The sequence below is a fragment of the Dipteris shenzhenensis genome, chromosome 16 (assembly GCF_047967505.1).
Source record: "Dipteris shenzhenensis isolate YYH24624 ecotype China chromosome 16, Dip_SZ_1.0, whole genome shotgun sequence".
Taxonomy (NCBI): Eukaryota; Viridiplantae; Streptophyta; class Polypodiopsida; order Gleicheniales; family Dipteridaceae; genus Dipteris; species Dipteris shenzhenensis.
The window spans coordinates 17,993,516-18,011,566 of record NC_141611.1 but is presented as its reverse complement, the minus strand read 5'-3'; the positions used below and the strand labels follow the sequence as shown (position 1 = coordinate 18,011,566).

The 18,051-nt window shown below is 45.7% G+C and overlaps 1 protein-coding gene across 1 annotated transcript in view; it reads right to left on the bottom strand.

The window, feature by feature from the left end:
- LOC147892637 (signal peptide peptidase-like 2) overlaps positions 1–17,804 on the bottom strand; it is a 72,539-nt gene extending 54,735 nt beyond the window's left edge. Inside the window, exons 1-4 of the mRNA XM_087387776.1 lie at positions 17,216–17,804; positions 16,815–16,973; positions 16,602–16,713; positions 16,343–16,462 (exon numbers count right to left, since the gene is read on the bottom strand). Coding sequence (XP_087243902.1) covers positions 16,343–16,462; positions 16,602–16,713; positions 16,815–16,973; positions 17,216–17,362 — 538 coding nt within the window. The 5' untranslated portion in view covers positions 17,363–17,804. The remainder of the gene's footprint in view (positions 1–16,342; positions 16,463–16,601; positions 16,714–16,814; positions 16,974–17,215) is intronic.
- Between the last annotated feature and the right edge of the window lie 247 nt (positions 17,805–18,051).

Sequence of the window (18,051 nt, the reverse complement as noted above, 5' to 3'; positions counted from 1 at the left end):
CAGTCGGCAAATTTACTGTCCATGTTTCATTTTCAAATAGTTCATACACTGGGAGCTCAGAATAGAGTGGCAGATGCCCTCTCTCAAAGACCTCAGGTCAATAATGTTAGCGTTGCTTACCATAGGGATCTTGAAGAGATGAGAGAGCAATATGCCAATGATCCAGACTTTGAAGAAATAATGCAGCAAGTGCGAGGGTGGCCAGTCTTAGAAGTCAATATGCGATGAAAGATGGGTACTTAATGAAAGACGACTGCCTGTGCATTACCAGAGCCATGGGACCTTGAAGAGATGAGAGAGCAATATGCCAATGATCCAAACTTTGAAGAAATAATGCAGCAAGTGCAAGAGGGCCAGTCTTAGAGGTCAATATGCGATCAAGATGGGTACTTAATGAAAGACGACTGCCTGTGCATTACTAGAGCCATCAGACAGAAAATTCTGGAAGAATGTCATGCACCTCCATATGCTGGACATAGGGGCATTGCAGCTACTAATCAAGCCTTGGATTCAACTATCTTTGATCTTTTGAAATGCTATGTGGCTGATCAGAAATCAAATTGGGAAAAGTATCTTCTTTAGTGGAGTTTGCATACAAAAATATAGTTCATAGCTCCACAGGAAAAGTCCCATTTGAGATCATATATGGAAAGGTGATTCTGCCACCAATCCTGAGGACCAAAGATGAGATATTTGCAGCTGATTCGTATGTCAGAGATCTCTAGACAACATTCAGCCAAGTCTGGACAGCAATAGAAAGATCTCAAGACAAACATAAGAAATCTGCAGATAAACACAGAAGACAGCTAGATCTCAAACGAGGGGATTGGGTACTTTAAAAGTTTGAGAAAGCCAGGCTCCACAAGCTTAAGGGCAAAGAGAAAGTGTATGCCCAGCTGTCTACTGGGTACAAAAGCCCCTTTCGGGATACAACTGAAATAAATGAGGTAGCATACAGATTGAAGTTGCTCGAGCATTGGAAGATTCACAATGCCTTTCACATGAGTCTTCTAAAGAAATATCAAGGGCTGGAAGCCTACAGGACCTAAAATGGAAGATCCACCAGCAGTGGATGAATGGAAGGGGATCCTTCAGCCAGAGTAGATTGTGTATCATATGGTATGCAAGGGATGCCAAGGCAACGTATTTTACAAGTACCTTGTCAAGTTCAAGAATTACTCAGCATTGGATGCCAAGTGGATGGATGAAGACATGTTGTCTGATTATCCACAAGTTTTTGATATTTACAAAGAGGCTTGTCAATTGAGATTAACTGATTAGAAGCCAAGGGGATGTCACCAAGTTGTAAATACTCCAAGTCAAAATACAAAGTTGACCCCTTATTTGACCGTAGTCAAAAGGTTCTTCATTTATTTTAATTATTGGTCAAAGAGTTATCCTTTCTAGGGCTTGACCCTTGTGCATGAGCTCAAAATTTTGAGCAAGCTAATATGCACACTTGTAATCGCGTGGCCTGAAACTTCTGACATACCACTCGATGTCTGTATGCAGGCCATGGAGAAATTTGCTCAGCTTCTGACTATCCTCCAACTACAACTGTATAAACACCTGAGTGAGCTTATTGGCATAATGATTCACCGTCTCGGTGTCTCCCTGGCATAGCTCATAGAACTGACTCTGGAGCCTGTCCAAGCATTGCAGTGGCAAGAACCGTGATCAAAGATCTTTCACGAATTCCGTCCAACTGTATAGAGGTGTCTCCTCATCTGCATCACAATGGTTTTTCTGCCACTTGAGCCACTAGGTGACCACCTCGCCTGTGAGGTGCCTGGATGCTAGGATGCACCGCTCATCCTCCTTCAGAAGCATCACTGGAAAATAGCTTTCGAATTGATTGAGCCACGAAGTCAACACTAAGGGTTCCTGCTTACCATCGTACCATGTGAAGTTGAGCTTCCCCCCCGAAAAGGAAGGCTTGGCTGGAGGTTGAAGTCTATGCTTTTCTCCCCCCCCTAGTCGGAGTAGAGAAATGAGAAGATGCCAATCCCGTTCTTCCTTGGCTTTCCGAGCTGTCCTTTCGGCTTCTCAAGCTTCCTGATCGCGTTCTTCTTTTGCTTCCCGAGCCTCCCGATCGCGTTCTTCTTTTGCCTCCCGAGCTAGCCTATCACACTCTCTGGCGGGCTGCTCACAATCTTCCCGCATCTCCTGAAGCTGGGTCATGCAGGTGAAGAGAGCCTCGAACTGTTGTTGCTACATCTACATCATAGCTTGCAAAATCCATTTCCCATCCTACCACTGTCCTTCGGAGCTTCTGATGAAGTATCAGATGGTGAAGTATCAGATGCTGTGGCTGACTCCGTGCACGATCATGAAGCCCGTGCATGTTCCAACTCACCATGGACCAATGCATGAGCAAGAGGGGAGAGAGAGAGAGAGAGAGAGAGAGAGAGAGAGAGAATAGGGCTCGTCTATGTGTGGGAGCCTGCACCATGGTCTTGGACTTATGTGACTTCAAATGGAGCTTGGAAGGAGAGGATTATGTATGTGTGTGTCGATGTAACAAGGGCATGATAGGCTCTATGCCAACCTTCCGTGTCCATTGCATCGTGAAGGATACATCCACCCCAACTTATCGACGCACTCAATAAGTCGGGCGTGCCAGCTGCACCTTTGGCGCCAAATGGATCATCGCCACTGCCAAGCCTACACCCGGTCTCTCTACTATGAGGCCGAGTTGGTAGACAGCTGAAGCACGGCCACAAGTCGATTGTCACGGGCATCCACACGCCCGTGGCCATGCTAGCTAGTGCTAGCGCAGGCAGCCAACTCAATCGCCACGTAGGCGTCCATACAGCCATTCAAGCAGCCCTGCGCGATCAGCAATTAGCACACAGTTAACAGACAGTCATCACCACGTCATCGCAGGTCAAAAAACGTAGAGCCAACCTTTTGACCTAAAATCAATGTGTTGACTTCCCTCCGACTTGGTCAACAGTCGGAGTTGACCAGCCAACCAAGGTCAACGGCCGGTGTTGACCAAGTCGGCCAAGCTGACCTATCAGCCTATAAAAGGGCAACCTTTGGCCCTCATTCTTCATCCACTCCTCAGGCCTTCAAGCCTTCAAAGCAGCAGAGTCAAGCCTCCCCGCAGCAAACGAGCAGGGTAGCCATAGCCTCTTCTTCAGGGACCTAGTGAGGATTCAACTCCTCTAGGTAGTCTAGTCTTCCAGTTTTGCAATGAGGGTTTCAGCCCCTTCATACAGTTGTATTCAGCCCTTTGGGCATTCATTGTTCAGTTGTATCTATTTTCGTCTTCGAAGGTCCACTACATTCTCTCCCTCTAATTCTCTCACTCACATCCACAGCATCACGTTGTGTATTGAGTGCATCATTTTGCAGTTGCAGTTAGTATTGAGTAGGAGAGAGAGTGGGGATAGTTTATCTTCCACTATATTGGTATCAGAGCTTCAGATTCTTTCCTGAGACAGAGGTTTATCATTTTTTTTGGGGATATTTTGTTACTACCCCGGACTACCATACTCCATTAGCCGCTCCCTCCCTTACTTCATTGCGCATTGGGCCAACTCCCGTCTTCACCCGTAGGTCTTTACACCTTGCGGTGTGAGAGGAAAGTTCGTTTCCAGATGTCAAGAGGTTCAATTCAGTCAGGGACAGCCCCATCGTTTATGGTCTAGACAAGATTCGGTAAGGACACCATGAGCACCAGTGAGCAATCCAACACAGGGGGGGGGTCAGTGCCTCCACCACCACCCTCACCATAGTACCTTGCAGACACTTCCATGTCTACCATTGTGATCTTTGTCTTCTTTCCCTAGATACATCTGGATCAATTGAATCCGGAATTGGTAGTGGCATCTCCATATCCACGTCTCTATCTTCAAAAATTTGCTTACTTTGTGGTGCAATTTGGATCACGTACCACCATCTTGGATCAGAACGATCCGGATGAAAAACCACCTATATTGAAGATGGGTGCCAAATGCCTTCAATTATATATATGAAATTATGCTTAAGTACATGTACCAATGGATCTTTAAAAACGAAAGCTTTGATTAATTAAATCATTAGTATGCACCTACTCACAATGCTCGAGAAGAACAAAAGTATCACTTTCATTGGTCCAAAGTTTGGTGGAGTCTATTGCAAAGAAACGGCTACTGTCTTTCCTCACTGTCGCATGGGGACCGTTGTAAATAGTTTGGAACCATTTCACATCAAGAATGAAAATACTAAATCGTCTGAAATCAATTTCATACATTTCGCGTATGGTCCCACAGTAATCCAACTGCGAGGAGAGAAGATTGGTATTTGAAGCACTTGCTCGGCTATCTTGTGTGAAGTTAGCCATGACTCCACAATCATATGTGACTCTCTTTGAATCATGCATTCCACGCAAAAATGTTGTCCATATGACCATAATGCACTGTATTTTATAGCCAATCAAGTGACATGTGAGTGGGGAGAAGGGTGAGATCCCGTGGATATGGTTGCAATCGCCTGCACATTACTTTGAATCTCTTACTTGCAACTATTCTTTCTGCTTTGGCCGCTTCATATCTTTCAATCCACTTCTACATCTCCTTGCTATTGAGGATACAAAACTTATTGAATTTCTCCATTTGCTCTTCGCTCATCTTTCTTTCAATCCCTTTTCCTTGGGGAACCTCGCCAATGATGCGATCGTCATTCTTGTTATGCCAAGCTTGTGGCATATTGGGATCCGTGGATGCAAGAAACTCCGTGATATATACTAATGATTCTTGGACAAGCCATCCCTTTGCCATGCTTGCTTCCGGTCTTGCTCTTTGCCTTACAAGTACCTTCAAAGTTTTCATAAACCACTCGAGAAAAAACATCCACCGACTATGAATGGTATCTGCAATGACCACCTCATCAACTATGTGCACAAGCAAGTGCACTTGAGTTTTCATAATGCTCGAGGGAAAGTGCTTCTCAAGCAAGCATACGGCTTCGATAGATTCCACCCTAGTCGATGTCGACCTCTGCTTCCGGGTAGAGACCCAGAGGTGTGGTCCCCCACAGTAGGTCGGACTAGAGGAGTCTGCATCTCAGCTTTCCAGGCACTGGCCCCAGAGGTCTTTGATTAGGGTGAGCTTAATGCAAGACGAATGGTTTGGATGAGCCTCCTTGTGGGGGAGTCCAAGATAAGGGTTCTGAACGTGTGTGCACCTGCCTCCAGATAGCATTGCCCTAGTTTTTGGAGACGGTTGACAGAGTGCCTCCCAAATGTTGACTCTTGGAACAACCTAGAGTTCGCAAAGGACAAGCACGGAAGTCCTTCTTTCTCTGAGATGCCTACAGAGCCGAGAAAGGAGTACTTGGGGCAGTTCATCTTCGCGGTCAATGGTAGAGACCCGTGGAGAGAGGTGGAGTTCAATAGACACCCTCGGCAGCCTCCTTTTTTCTTTCGAACAAAGGAGACATGACGGCTTGTTGGAGTGCCTCAACAGGTTTTACGTTGGGGATTGAGCACCACACAGAGGGGACTCCATGTGCATTCTAGTAGGAACTACGATGACAGTTCACTTTCATTGTGCTTCACCTAGAGCAGCCCCGTCGTCGGCTCCCCTAGAAGGGGGTTCACATCTGAGACGATCTGCTTCTAGAGGAAGTATAGCAGGTAGTAGCCGAGATTTGGCAGCAGCCAGAGGGGGGACCCAGGGATGGAAGGGCTTCATAGGTGGTAGATGCAATAAAGATGAGCAGTGAGGAGCTCCAATCCAAATCCCTTAGACGGAGACTCGCTTTGCAGGAGTGAAAGAGAGCATTGAGACGGGACCTTGCATCCATCGAGAGACTCGAAGGGCAGGATCCAGGCTCCCACTGGCTCAGCAACTGTTGTGAGAGCGCAAGGATCGGCCTCCAAGCCACGAAGGTCCAACGAGCCGAGTTCTTGTACCACTCCTCCAGAGCCAAATGGGTATAGCATGGAGATAGAATGACCAGACAGTTCTTTCAGTTTGTTGAGCCACGTTCAATGGCGACGTAGTTTCTGCGGTTACAAGATGCACGGGGGCAGATGTACACGGACCTGCAGGAGAGACCACCATAGATTTCTATTGACAGTTGTTCCATTCCGAGGAGTCATCTCCCTCAATTCTTGTAGCTCAAGAAGCAGCCTGGGACCAAGTCCCAACAATAGTCCCGCTAAGTTTGAGCAAGGAATTAGAGGCACAATTCATTGATAAGGAGCTTTGGGAGGCCCTCCCTCCTCAGAGGTGCCCTGAAGAGGGTTGTTTGACCCCAGCCTTCATCCGGAGTTTTTGGGAGCTTATTCTTACTCTACTGTGATTAGCTTGTTAGATCTTCGACTCATGCTAACTTCCTCAGTCCTTGAGCTAGGGCTGGATTTGCTTGATCCCAAAGGGAGGGACAGGTCAGAGATGGTGGCGAGCATTACGGCGTGGAACATCTGAGTTGCTTGCTGCTGCAGCCTAGTGATGGGCGAGCCCTAGGTCCCACCCCCAGCCACTCTAGTCACAATCTAGCAGGACATCATCTACACCCTGCGCACCACTTGGGAGCACGGGACATCGGATTCTAGAGCGACCACCGAAAGGCAAGAATGCTTTTGCAAGACTTGGTCTGCATGCACAATGCAAGGGATTCACTGGCTGTGTAGTCCTCCCCCCATTCAAGAGATTCCCTACGCAATGAGCTGTGTTCTCTGGTGTGGAAGGGGAGAGTGGGAGCACACCGACACACACAAGCAGGATAAGACACAAGAAGTGTGGGGATAAAACGTATGTGTGTACCTCCCCTAGCACACAGTTAACCTTTTATATGAAAGGATAAGGTTACAACACTAAGTACGGTGTACTTAGTGTACTTAACAAATAAAGTACTAAGTGTACTAACTGTACTTGGGTGGCCATAGTGCCTTTACCCCAACAACCTCCCACTTAAAGGCAATATGCCCTCAAGTAAAAAATAAATGAGGCTCAACCTATACCCATCAACTGTCGGCAATGTGCAAACCGCTCTGCAGGCAAGCCTTTTGTCAACAGATCTGCTGGATTATCATCTGTGTGAATCTTGACAAGCTGAATCAGCTTATCATCTATCACCTCCCTGATGAAGTGATACTTCACATCAATGTGCTTTGTCTTTGCATGAAAGACAGGATTGTGTGCCAACTGAATAGCACTCTGACTGTCACAATGCAACAATGGAATATCACCTGTAATGCCTAAATCTCCCACTAGCCGAGATAACCATAAGGCCTCCTTGCATGCCTCTGTGGCTGCAATATATTCAGCTTCCGTGGTAGACAAGGCTATGCACTGCTGCATCCTTGACATCCATGACACTGCACCTCCAGTGAATGTATAAACATAACCGGTAGTAGACTTCCGGTTATCGGGATGACCAGCAAAATCTGAATCCACATAACCATGCACCTTTGCATCTCGCTTGCCAAAGCATATGCACTTTTCCTGTGTGCCCTTCAGGTATCTCATGATACCTTTCACTGCATTCCAATGCTTCTTGCCTGGATTTGCCATATACCTGCTAACCACTCCCACTGCAAACGCAATATCAGGTCTGGTAGCAACCATGGCATACATGAGACTGCCACAAGCTGAAGCATACGGAATCTTGGCCATTTCAGCCCTATCAGCATCTGAGTGTGGGCTGTCCATTGCACTGAGTTTCACATACGAAGGCAATGGAGAACTAAGGGTCTTCCCCCCCTCCATATGAAACCTGTGCAATACTTTGCCAATATATTCGGTCTGAGACAAATACAACAAACGCTGTCCCCTGTCTCTCCGTCTCCGCATTCCCAGTATGTGATTTGCATCACCAAGGTCCTTCATATCAAAGGCCTTATGCAATCTTTTCTTAAGGTCATCAAGCTCCTTACGAGCTCTACCAGCAATAAGCATGTCATCCACATATAAAATGAGAATGATTAAGCTGCCATTTGCAGCCCTTTTGGTATATAAGCAGTGATCGTCATCACTTCTCCTGAAACCTTGGGACTTCATGAAGGTATCAAATTTCTTATACCATTCCCTTGGTGCCTGTTTCAGCCCGTAAAGGCTCTTTTTAAGCTTGCATACAAGTGACTCCTTGCCCTTGACTGCAAATCCTTCTGGCTGCTGCATGTAGATCTCCTCATGAAGATCACCGTGAAGAAAGGCTGTCTTCACATCCATTTGGCATAATTCCAAATTCTCACATGCAACCAAAGCAAGTACAATCCTGAGTGTGGTCATCTTAACCACTGGAGAAAAGATCTCATCAAAATCGACACCATACTCCTGCTTAAAGCCCTTGGCAACCAACCTGGCTTTATACCTTGGCTTAGCTCCAAGTGTGACTTTCAATCTATACACCCACTTGCATGGCAGTACTTTCATGCCCTTAGGCAACTGCACCAATTCTCAAGTACCATTTTTATGGAGACTGTCCATTTCAGACTTCATGGCTAGTTCCCATAGCCTTTTATCATGCATTTGCACGGCTTCCTTGTAGCAGAAAGGTTCTCCACAATCTATAAGCATAATAAAATCTGCTCCTGGAACAAATCTGTCTGGTGGTTTCATTTGTCGAGTGGACCTTCGGACCCATTGGTCTTGCTGTCCAACTTGCTGCTCACCTAAAACAGGTTGCTGTTCTAGTAGATCAGGCTGCAGAATTATGCCTGGGAGGTCTTCCAAAGGTGGCATGTCCCGTAGTACATCTTCCGCCACTGCGGGCTGTCCATTTGGACCTGCTGCAGCATCATGCATTGGCTGATTACGCTGCTGTTGTGGCTGATTTGCAGCCTGCCTGAATTGTACAGGATGTCCTGAGTCATCAATGTCAACCTCTGAAGCATCAGAAGGCTTATCTGCTGCCTTAAACATACATGACTCATCAAATAAGACATCATTGCTGCGTATTAGCTTCTTATTCACAGGATCCCATAGGCGGTAACCCATCTCACCACTGTCACCATATCCAAGAAAAATGCATTTAAGAGACTTAGGATCAAGCTTGCTGCGATCTTCTCTGCGTATATGCACGTACGCCGTGCAGCCAAAGACCCTCAAGTGCTTATAGGAAGGAGGTTTTCCTGTCCAAAGCTCCTCTGGCACTCTGCCATCTAGTCTTTTATTTGGTGACCTATTGATGAGGTGTACTGCTGTTTTTACAGCTTCAGCCCAAAATCCATGAGGTAAAGCAGCATGTGACATCATAGAGCGAGACTTTTCCTGCATGGTTCTATTCATACGCTCTGCAGTGCCATTTTGCGCTGGACTGTAAGGAGCAGTGAGTTCTCTTTTAATACCTCTAGCATCACAAAATGCATTGAATGCATTAGACATATACTCCCCACCGTTATCTGACCGCAAAGCCTTCAGTGTTCTGCCTGTTTGGTTCTCAACCATAGCAAGCCATTTCTGGAACACTGGAAAGACATCACTCTTCAATCGAAGAGGATACACCCACACCTTCCTTGTGGAATCATCTATAAATGTGACAAAGTACCGTGCACCTCCAAGTGAAGGACTAGGCATCTCACACACGTCTGTATGCACAAGCTCAAGTTGAGCATCTTTATGTCCCAATCTCCTTTTATGAGGACACTATAACTGTCTACCATATATGCAGTGCTCACAAAACTTTAAATCAGAAAATTTAAGAGACGGTAAGTAGCCAAGGCAAGCCAATTGCTCCATTCCACTTATGCTCATATGTCCCATCCGGCTATGCCACATAGAAATATTCGGCAGCTCGGTGGCATGAATATCAGCATGATTACATACTTTAGCATGAAGAGTATACATTGTGTCAACCTTAGAGCCTCTGGCAACAACCAGGGCACCTTTGGTGACCTTCCAGAAACCATGACCAAAGCTGGTCACAAAACCTTCGTCATCCAACATGCCAGTAGAAATCAGATTTTTCTTGACTTCGGGTACATGCCTAACATTGTGAAGCATAAGCTGAGTACCATCAGCAAATACAAGCCTGACATCTCCAACACCAACAATACTGCATGCATGATTATCCCCTAGAAAAACGACTCCATTACTGCCTGCTGCATATCTTACAAACAATTCTTTGTAAGGTGTAACATGGAATGAGGCACCTGAGTCAATGATCCAAGAGTGCATGTCTGCAAAATCTCCTGCATGGAGAGAATGAGCATCCAAAGTGGAGAGAAATAGAACCTCTCCCTCACTGTCATAACCGTGTGTAGAATGAAGCTCTTCAATCTTCACACTGCTCTTGCCATTGCTTACTGGTACAATTGCTTTTGCATCTGACGCATCAGTGTTTTTGGCTTTGTCTCTCTTATCATTTTTCAGTTTAAAGCACTGCTTTTTGGTATGTCCCTTTTTGCCACAGTAGTAGCACTCAACCCCACTTAACAGTAAATACTGTCTGTTTCCTGCCGGCTGCAGATCCAGAAAAGCAATACTTAATGCATTAATTGATGCTCTGTAGTACAGTACAGCAGTACCTTGATTTGACACAATGTATGTCCCTGCTGTAACAGTGAAAACAGCACTGTTTTATGCACTTTAAACTTCAGTAAAATGACTGTTTACAGTCCAAAAATTGACTCCGGACAGTACCCGACTGTACTTTCTAGTACAGCAACAGAAATTGACTGTATAACTGTCCAAAACTGTCAGAATTTGACTTTCTCTTGCCTCTATAACTGTGTTACACAGTTTAGAACTTGAATGAGGCAAAAGCCCCTTGACTAGAAGCCAATTTTGAAGATTTTAGTGCATACACCGCTTTCCCAAAGCTCCACTGATCACATAAAGCATCTAGGTGTTTCCCCCAACACTGATATGCATAACAATGTCAAAAGCCCCAAATTTGACTAAAGTCAAACTTGGTCAAAATTGACCAAATCTGTAACAAATGTGAATGTACTTTCAGCAACAAATTACAGCATTTGTCCCACGCACAATAGCATCAAAAGCCCCTTGAATTGACAGCACATTCCGTGCATTAACACAGTAAATGGCATCAATCTGCTATTGCTCACAAGGCATGTGACTGCACGTCCATTGACTTGCATCCAATAGCATATGCTGCATGTGTCTACACAGATCTGACCAATGCATACATAGTGCCAACACTGTGTACAATCACTGGCCAAGTGATAAGACCTGTCTCGACACTGTTTGCGGCATAAGCTAAGCCTCAGTGCAAGTGTAAGCCCTGTGGCCACTTGTGGCGCTGATGGCGGATTTGCTGGCGCCGCTTGGCTTGCTGCTGGTGGCACCGCTGGCGTCGCTGGTGGCCTTGGCCCTGGCTGGCGTCGCCTGGCTTGCTGCTGGTGGCGCCGGTGGCGTCGCTGGTGGCCTTGGCCTTGGCGTCGTCGATGGCCTTGGCCCTGGCGTCGTCGGTGGCCTTGGCGCTGGCGACGAACAGCCTCGAAGGTTGCTAGCGCTGGCAGCTAGCAGCTGAAGGCGCTGCTGACGGCGCTGTCTGCAGGCTGCCGCTGCTGTCGCCACTGCCTAGCGATGGCAGTGCTGCTGACTGCCTAACGATGGCTCTGATGCTGGCTGCTGGTAAGACCCACGTTTGGGCACCCACACGAATAGGCAGCTGCTGGATAGGCGTCGATAGGAAGAGTGGCTCTGATACCAGTTGTGGAAGGGGAGAGTGGGAGCACACCGACACACACAAGCAGGATAAGACACAAGAAGTGTGGGGATAAAACGTATGTGTGTACCTCCCCTAGCACACAGTTAACCTTTTATATGAAAGGATAAGGTTACAACACTACTTAGTGTACTTAACAAATAAAGTACTAAGTGTACTAACTGTACTTGGGTGGCCATAGTGCCTTTACCCCAACATCTGGAACAGACTGGTTTTCTTTCAGCCAGTTTTTCTATTGTTGTTTCCCAAGGTCAGCTGACTTGTATGGCCGATTTTTCTAAGCACTGATAGAAGTTCTTTTCTCTAGACAAAAAATTGTTCATGACTTGCAGGAGGCCTTTGAGATGGAGAATTGCAAGCCTATTACGTCTTCAATGGACCTTACTAAACCTGATCCTTGTGAGCAGGCTGATGCCTCTTTATATCAGAAGCTTGTCGGTCGCCGAACACCAGATTGGACTTCAGCTTTCTAGTGGGACTGCTAAGCTCATTTATGCAGACACCTTTGAAGACTCATTGGAATAAGGATTGCCGATCTTGTGGTATCTACATGGCACAAAGGATTTTACACTCTAATATGACATTGTAGGGGGATCGAAGGACTGAGCTAGTCTCCGTGGTTGCTCCGGAGGAGATCCAAACACAAGGAGATCCACTTCAGAATACGGCTTTCCCCTTGGCTGGGTAGCGATTTCTTGGAGCACCAAGAAGCAGCCAACTGATGCCTTGTCTTCCAACTTTTGGTGCTGCTTGTGAGAATGAGAAGGATACTTGGCAAGATAGGGTTTCTGGAGAAGGAACCCTCGGTCATCCAGTGCGACAACCATGACTGTATAGCTATTGTTCGGAAGTATGACTTTGTACGAGAAAAGATTTTGGATGCTAACATCTTGCTAGTTTTTTGTTCACAATCCAGTGGACCTCTTCACGAAGCCTCTACCTCAGCAGATGCTTTATCAGCACTCCAGATCACTAGGTTGGTTCCACATCCAAGAGCTCAGAGAGGGTGTGTGTTCATCTCCTGTCTATACCATACTATAGAGAGATGAAAGTAATAGAATTTTTCTTGCAAAAGTTTTATGTGGATCATGTATCTTTTTCATGGCCGGGAATGTGTATTTCCACAATTCTTACCATGCAACGTGGATGAGTGTTAAAAATATGCATCGGTGTGCTTCTAGCATATGTGTGTGGGTTTGATGGATATGATACTTTATATAAGTCTTAATACCAATAATACCCTTATCCTTGCAAATTTTTGAGTTGATAGGATATCATTTGCATGGTTGGGCAGGCGTATTTTCACAATTCTTAAATATGCATCATGCATGAGTGCTTCTAGCATATCTATGTGTGTCTGATAGGCATGATACTTTACATAGCTTCAACAAGATAAAAACCCTTATGCTTTCAAAGTTTGATGGGGATCAGGCATCAATTTCATGGTTGGGCATGCGTATTTTCAAATTTCTTACCATGCACTAGTGAGGGCCTGTGATTGTGGGTGTGTCTGCCTGCGAGAGGATAGTCTCTCCTTGTTTTTCCCCCTATTTTTGCTAGGTGTAGGGTTGCATGTGGCCTCCAACCAATCGACCAGCAGGGTAGTGGGCCAGTCGAGATTGTTCATACAGCCCCCACTCCTCCAGTCTATATATAGCACCACTGTTGAATTGCCTTTCAGAATGTATAAAGCAGAGTTTCAGTACTTCTCTCTCTTGCATCTCCAGTGCATGTTTGCTCTCAGTTTTCGTCTCGTTTCTGCTGCACATTCTGAAAAAGAATCCGACCAGGGGCTTGCTGCCTGGGGACTTCTAAAGAGCCTGATCAGGTCGGCTGAGCTGGCAAGTCAGCCAGCGCATACATTGGTCAGTCTGCACGGACAGATCGTGTCTGGGATAGGCCAATGCAGGTCTCAGAAGCCACAGAAGCCTTCAATTACGGCACACCAACAGGAGATCAGCAGGGCTCTTGGCAAATGATAGGCACCAGAAAGGAGAGGGAGGCTACGTAGAAGGAAGGAGAGGATGAGACAAGGTAGCAGAGGAGAGTAACAAGGCTGGAGCGGAGGAGAGCAGCACGGCCGGAGGGGAGGGGGAGGAGCCAGCCAAGAGAGACCAAAGAGGGCTCTATTGCCAGGAGAGAGAAAGGGGAGGAGAGGCCAGAAATGGGGAGAGCCAGGGGAAAGGAGGCCAGAGAGATACAACCAACGAGGGAGACGAGGAGCTTGGTGTCTGAGACGCTCTACAGGGATCAGCGAGGGGGAGCAAACATTTTTATGTTCATCATATGTTAATTTTCATTTAATGATTTGGCCCCCCCTCAAGTTAGCTTAATCGTGGAGGAAATCATTAAGCCATGAACTACCTTAAATTTTAGGTTTACATCTTCTCCCTCCTGTTTTACAATTGACCAATCATATGTGTGCAATTCTTCAAATGTGTGTGTGTATGTGCGTGCGTGCGTGTGTGTGTGTGTGCAATCATCAAATTGACCTAAGGTGGATTTGCAAAGCTTGGCCATTGTGTTCAACAACCTATGCCATCACTTCTCAAATCGAACCAAGGTTCATTTGTAGTGTGTGTTGGAATGTGTTTCTTTGGTGTATAATTCTTAGAATGTGTTTGTATGTGCGTGTGATTCATCTTTAAATCGACGTAAGGTCGATTTGCAAAGCTTGGCAACACCCTATTCTATCTCTGCTCAATTCATCCTAGAATCGACTTGTAGTATGTTTGAGTGATCATCGAATCTACCTGAGGTGGATTTGTAAAGCTTAGCCATTCTATTCAACAACCTATGCTAACCCAAAGTCGATTTGTAGTATGTGTGGGTATGTCTTAGAATGTGTTTCTTCGTCTATGTAACTCTGAGAGAGAGAGAGAGAGAGAGAGAGAGAGAGAGAGAGAGAGAGAGGGGGGGGGGGGGGGGTATGTGTGTGGGATAGTGATCATCAAATCGACCTAAGGTCGATTTGCATAGCTTGGCCATTGTATTCAGCACCTATGCTATCACTCTCAAAATCTACCCAATGTCGATTTGTAGTATGTGTGGGCATGTCTTAGAGCGTGTTTCTTCAAGTGTAATTCTTAGAGAGAGAGAGAGAGTGAGTGAGTGACAGTAAGGTTTCGTAATTGTATGGAGGAGTGTCATGTGCATGGACTGTATTCGATGTGTGCTTAAGGCATACATGACTAGCACAAGAAGCCTGGGGAGGCTTAAGTTGGAAGGACACAGATGAATTGGGGTTAGAATTGGGATTTTTGCTATTTTTAGTTGCACTGGGCTCGAGCCTATGAAAGGAGCCCAAGGTTCAGTTTTCGGTGGCGCAAGTCAGAGCAAGCTTAGCTCTTCCTTGCTGATCTGGATCCTAAATCGTGTCGCGGACCCGCACCTGCTTCCTAGCGTAGCCCAAGACCCTACAGATGATCCGAGGCCCTCGGGCGCCACCTAGTGGTATCAAACACCAGGCTGGTTGGGATTAGTTAAGCTCGTGGCTAGGAGGGGACGTCCCAGTTCTCAAGTCTTATGCCTACGGACATCATGGTTGGGTTGTGAGCTAGCCTGCACCCATCTTTGTTGTTTCTATGATTGTTTCTGTGTTTGTCTGCAGGTCTTAGATTCCACGAGCCTGGGAGGACGTGTCAAGCAGCATCTAGGCTGCATACTTATCAGCCATCTGGCCGGGTCCCTTTTGTAGAGATCAGTCCATATTTTGGAGCATGATATATTCACGGTTTTGGCTGTCTACTTGGCTGTGTACTTCTTCAGATCTGTGTCCCAGATCCACTTGTGTCACATTGTTAAGTATGATCCAAGGGTTATCATTATGTTGCCGGGGTTTGGCTAGAGCAAGCAAGCCCTACTATCTCTGACAGTTATGCGTTATGCTAAAGAGGGCAATGTAAGGACAGTGGGCAGGTCAAAGGCTATAAGTTATTCTTAGACTACAACCTTATACCTAGATGAATCCAGAACATTCCCAAACTCATCCCTTAAAAACACAACATAGTGCAGTTTCAATCTCATGATAGTCATTCATAAGGTTGAAAACCATAAACTCGATCACGCATAGCAGGGACTAGCTACTATGACATCCCCATTGACGTCATCAGCACTCAATAGTGGGTGTAGACCATAGTATAAAAATATGCTCTCACACATACAAATCCACACACCATTCTTGAGCATTCCGTTTATCCAAAGTCTTCGTACCGAGTTTCTGTTGGCACTCCGGAGGTGAAGGGCAGACTCAGCCATGACAAAGGCTAGACATGTTCTAAAACTTGGACACATAGTTGGGGACACGTCAAACTGAAGCTAGCTTGCCCCGTGGGCTTCGTGGATTTTGTTTTGTTTTGAGAGCCGGTGAGGATTGACTGCTCCTCTAAAACTCAGGACAGCTAGTGGCTTGTAACTCTGTTGTATGGAGACAATTTTGCAGAGTCAGGTCAGGTGTCTTTCAAATACTACTGACCATTACCAGTCTGCATTATTTGCAATTGTTTTGGCTCTACTCATTACTCATACCACCTTTGGAAGATGTCAACGCCAAAAAACTCCTTGAGAGATGACACATTTGTGTTCCTCTCATCAGTTTCAGATTCCAGTGATAAGCTCTGTTCTTTCTTCATGTATTCCCATTCATTGTCCATCCTAGTTTTTAAACTCATCTTCTTAGCCACAACGCAAAGTTCCACATATTTAGAGAGGTGTAAACCTGTTGCTCCAGATACTAGAGCAGCTAGGAGACTTTGTCCTGCAGATTTGGGCAATAGAACCGATGGTATTTTGATGTCTGTAAAATTGCCTGAATCTGAGCAGACCATCTTGTAAAGTTCTGCAATGATGAAATACAATCCATTGTAAGCGCCTTAACATTGCAACGGGTAAGGAAGGGTCCTGCCACAAACATAACAATCCTGATTGATGGAAGAAGCCAAGAACGAAACAGAAGTTACTCCACGTGTAAGTATGACCTTCTTCATCGTTTATGACGAGCAGTACTGAAGATCCAGCTGCTTGTGCCACCCGCGCTTTTTCAGTAAAAGTGCAATTTCTTCGTGTAGCCAACGTAGCAAATCCTGTCAGCTGAAAGCCAACGCCAATAATTCAAACCCCTGGAGTAGCGAATGAATGTTGGCATGATTACGAGTGGGCTTCAATACACATATCACGAAGCTAACAAGAACCTGAGTGGAAAAATTTGAGCAGCTATCCAGGGGAATTGCTAAAGCCAATGGTACAGTTGTCGCCTTGTTTTCATCGACAGGTAAAATACCACCAAACCTAGCGCTTAATCCCACAAGTTCTCCCGCTAGCTTCCCATCTATCCAGTGCCGAGCCTTGACCTGAGAACTCATGTACTTAGACAATGTGACAAAAATAAAAAGGCAAAAGAGTAGGAAAACACCCATCACGATCATTGAACTTCGTTCCAAGTTCCAATGACGCATCTTGGGTCACTTCATCTATATGACGCGATGCATTTGGCAATTTTTACGGTGCCTTGGGTGATAACGATGCAGCAAAAACATCGACCAAGACAAGACGCCCTCCAGCGATCATTCAATGCAAATTGCAGAACTTTTACCAGTTGAAAGTCGTTCTCACACCCAGGCCGTCTAGGAACAGAGTCATCATCATAAGAGGTGTCGTCGCAGGTGCAAAATTCCCAGCAGGCGACATGAAAGAGGAATAGAGCGAGGGTAATGGCAGCCGCAGGACGCAAGAGAGCCATCGACAGTGGGTCTCTCTCTCTCTCTCTCTCTCTCTCTCTCTCTCTCTTTCCCTCCAGAGACTCAAAAATCTCTGATAGAAAACTCAAAAGTCTCTCTCTCTCTCTCTCCAGATGCTCAAAAATCTCTGATAGAAAAATCTCTAAATCAGATCGAGCTTCAATCAACCGGGCGACGATTTGCTGCAATCGCGCATTCTGCGAACCCTTGTTTTCGAAAATGCACAGGAAAACCGATGAATCAAGTTCTTGGGGAGCAGGAGGTTGGATTAAATTTGAGGCGAGATGATGCGCAATTTGTGTGCAAAGAGATGGCGATGCGATTTGTGGCGGAGTTACGAGGCCAAGGAGAGCAGAAGGTGCGATTCGTCACAAGGATTGTTGCATAGTTCCTTGTGCACACAGCAAATCATCAAACAATAAGAACAAGTTTTCATGTCTTACTAATACTATACATAATAATACTATAGTTGGTTCTATAATACATAGTTGTTTCTATACTATACTTCATACATAGGTCTTAGTCTTTGTCTATTTCTATAATACTATACATCATTGACCTTTTTCTCTCTCTAGAACTCCATGTCCTTAGAAAACACCATGGAAAATCTTTGCTAATTTGTCACGAACCTTTGCTAATTTGTGATGATTCCTGAAAAATCAAATCTGCAGGCACTGTTTTCAAGGCTACT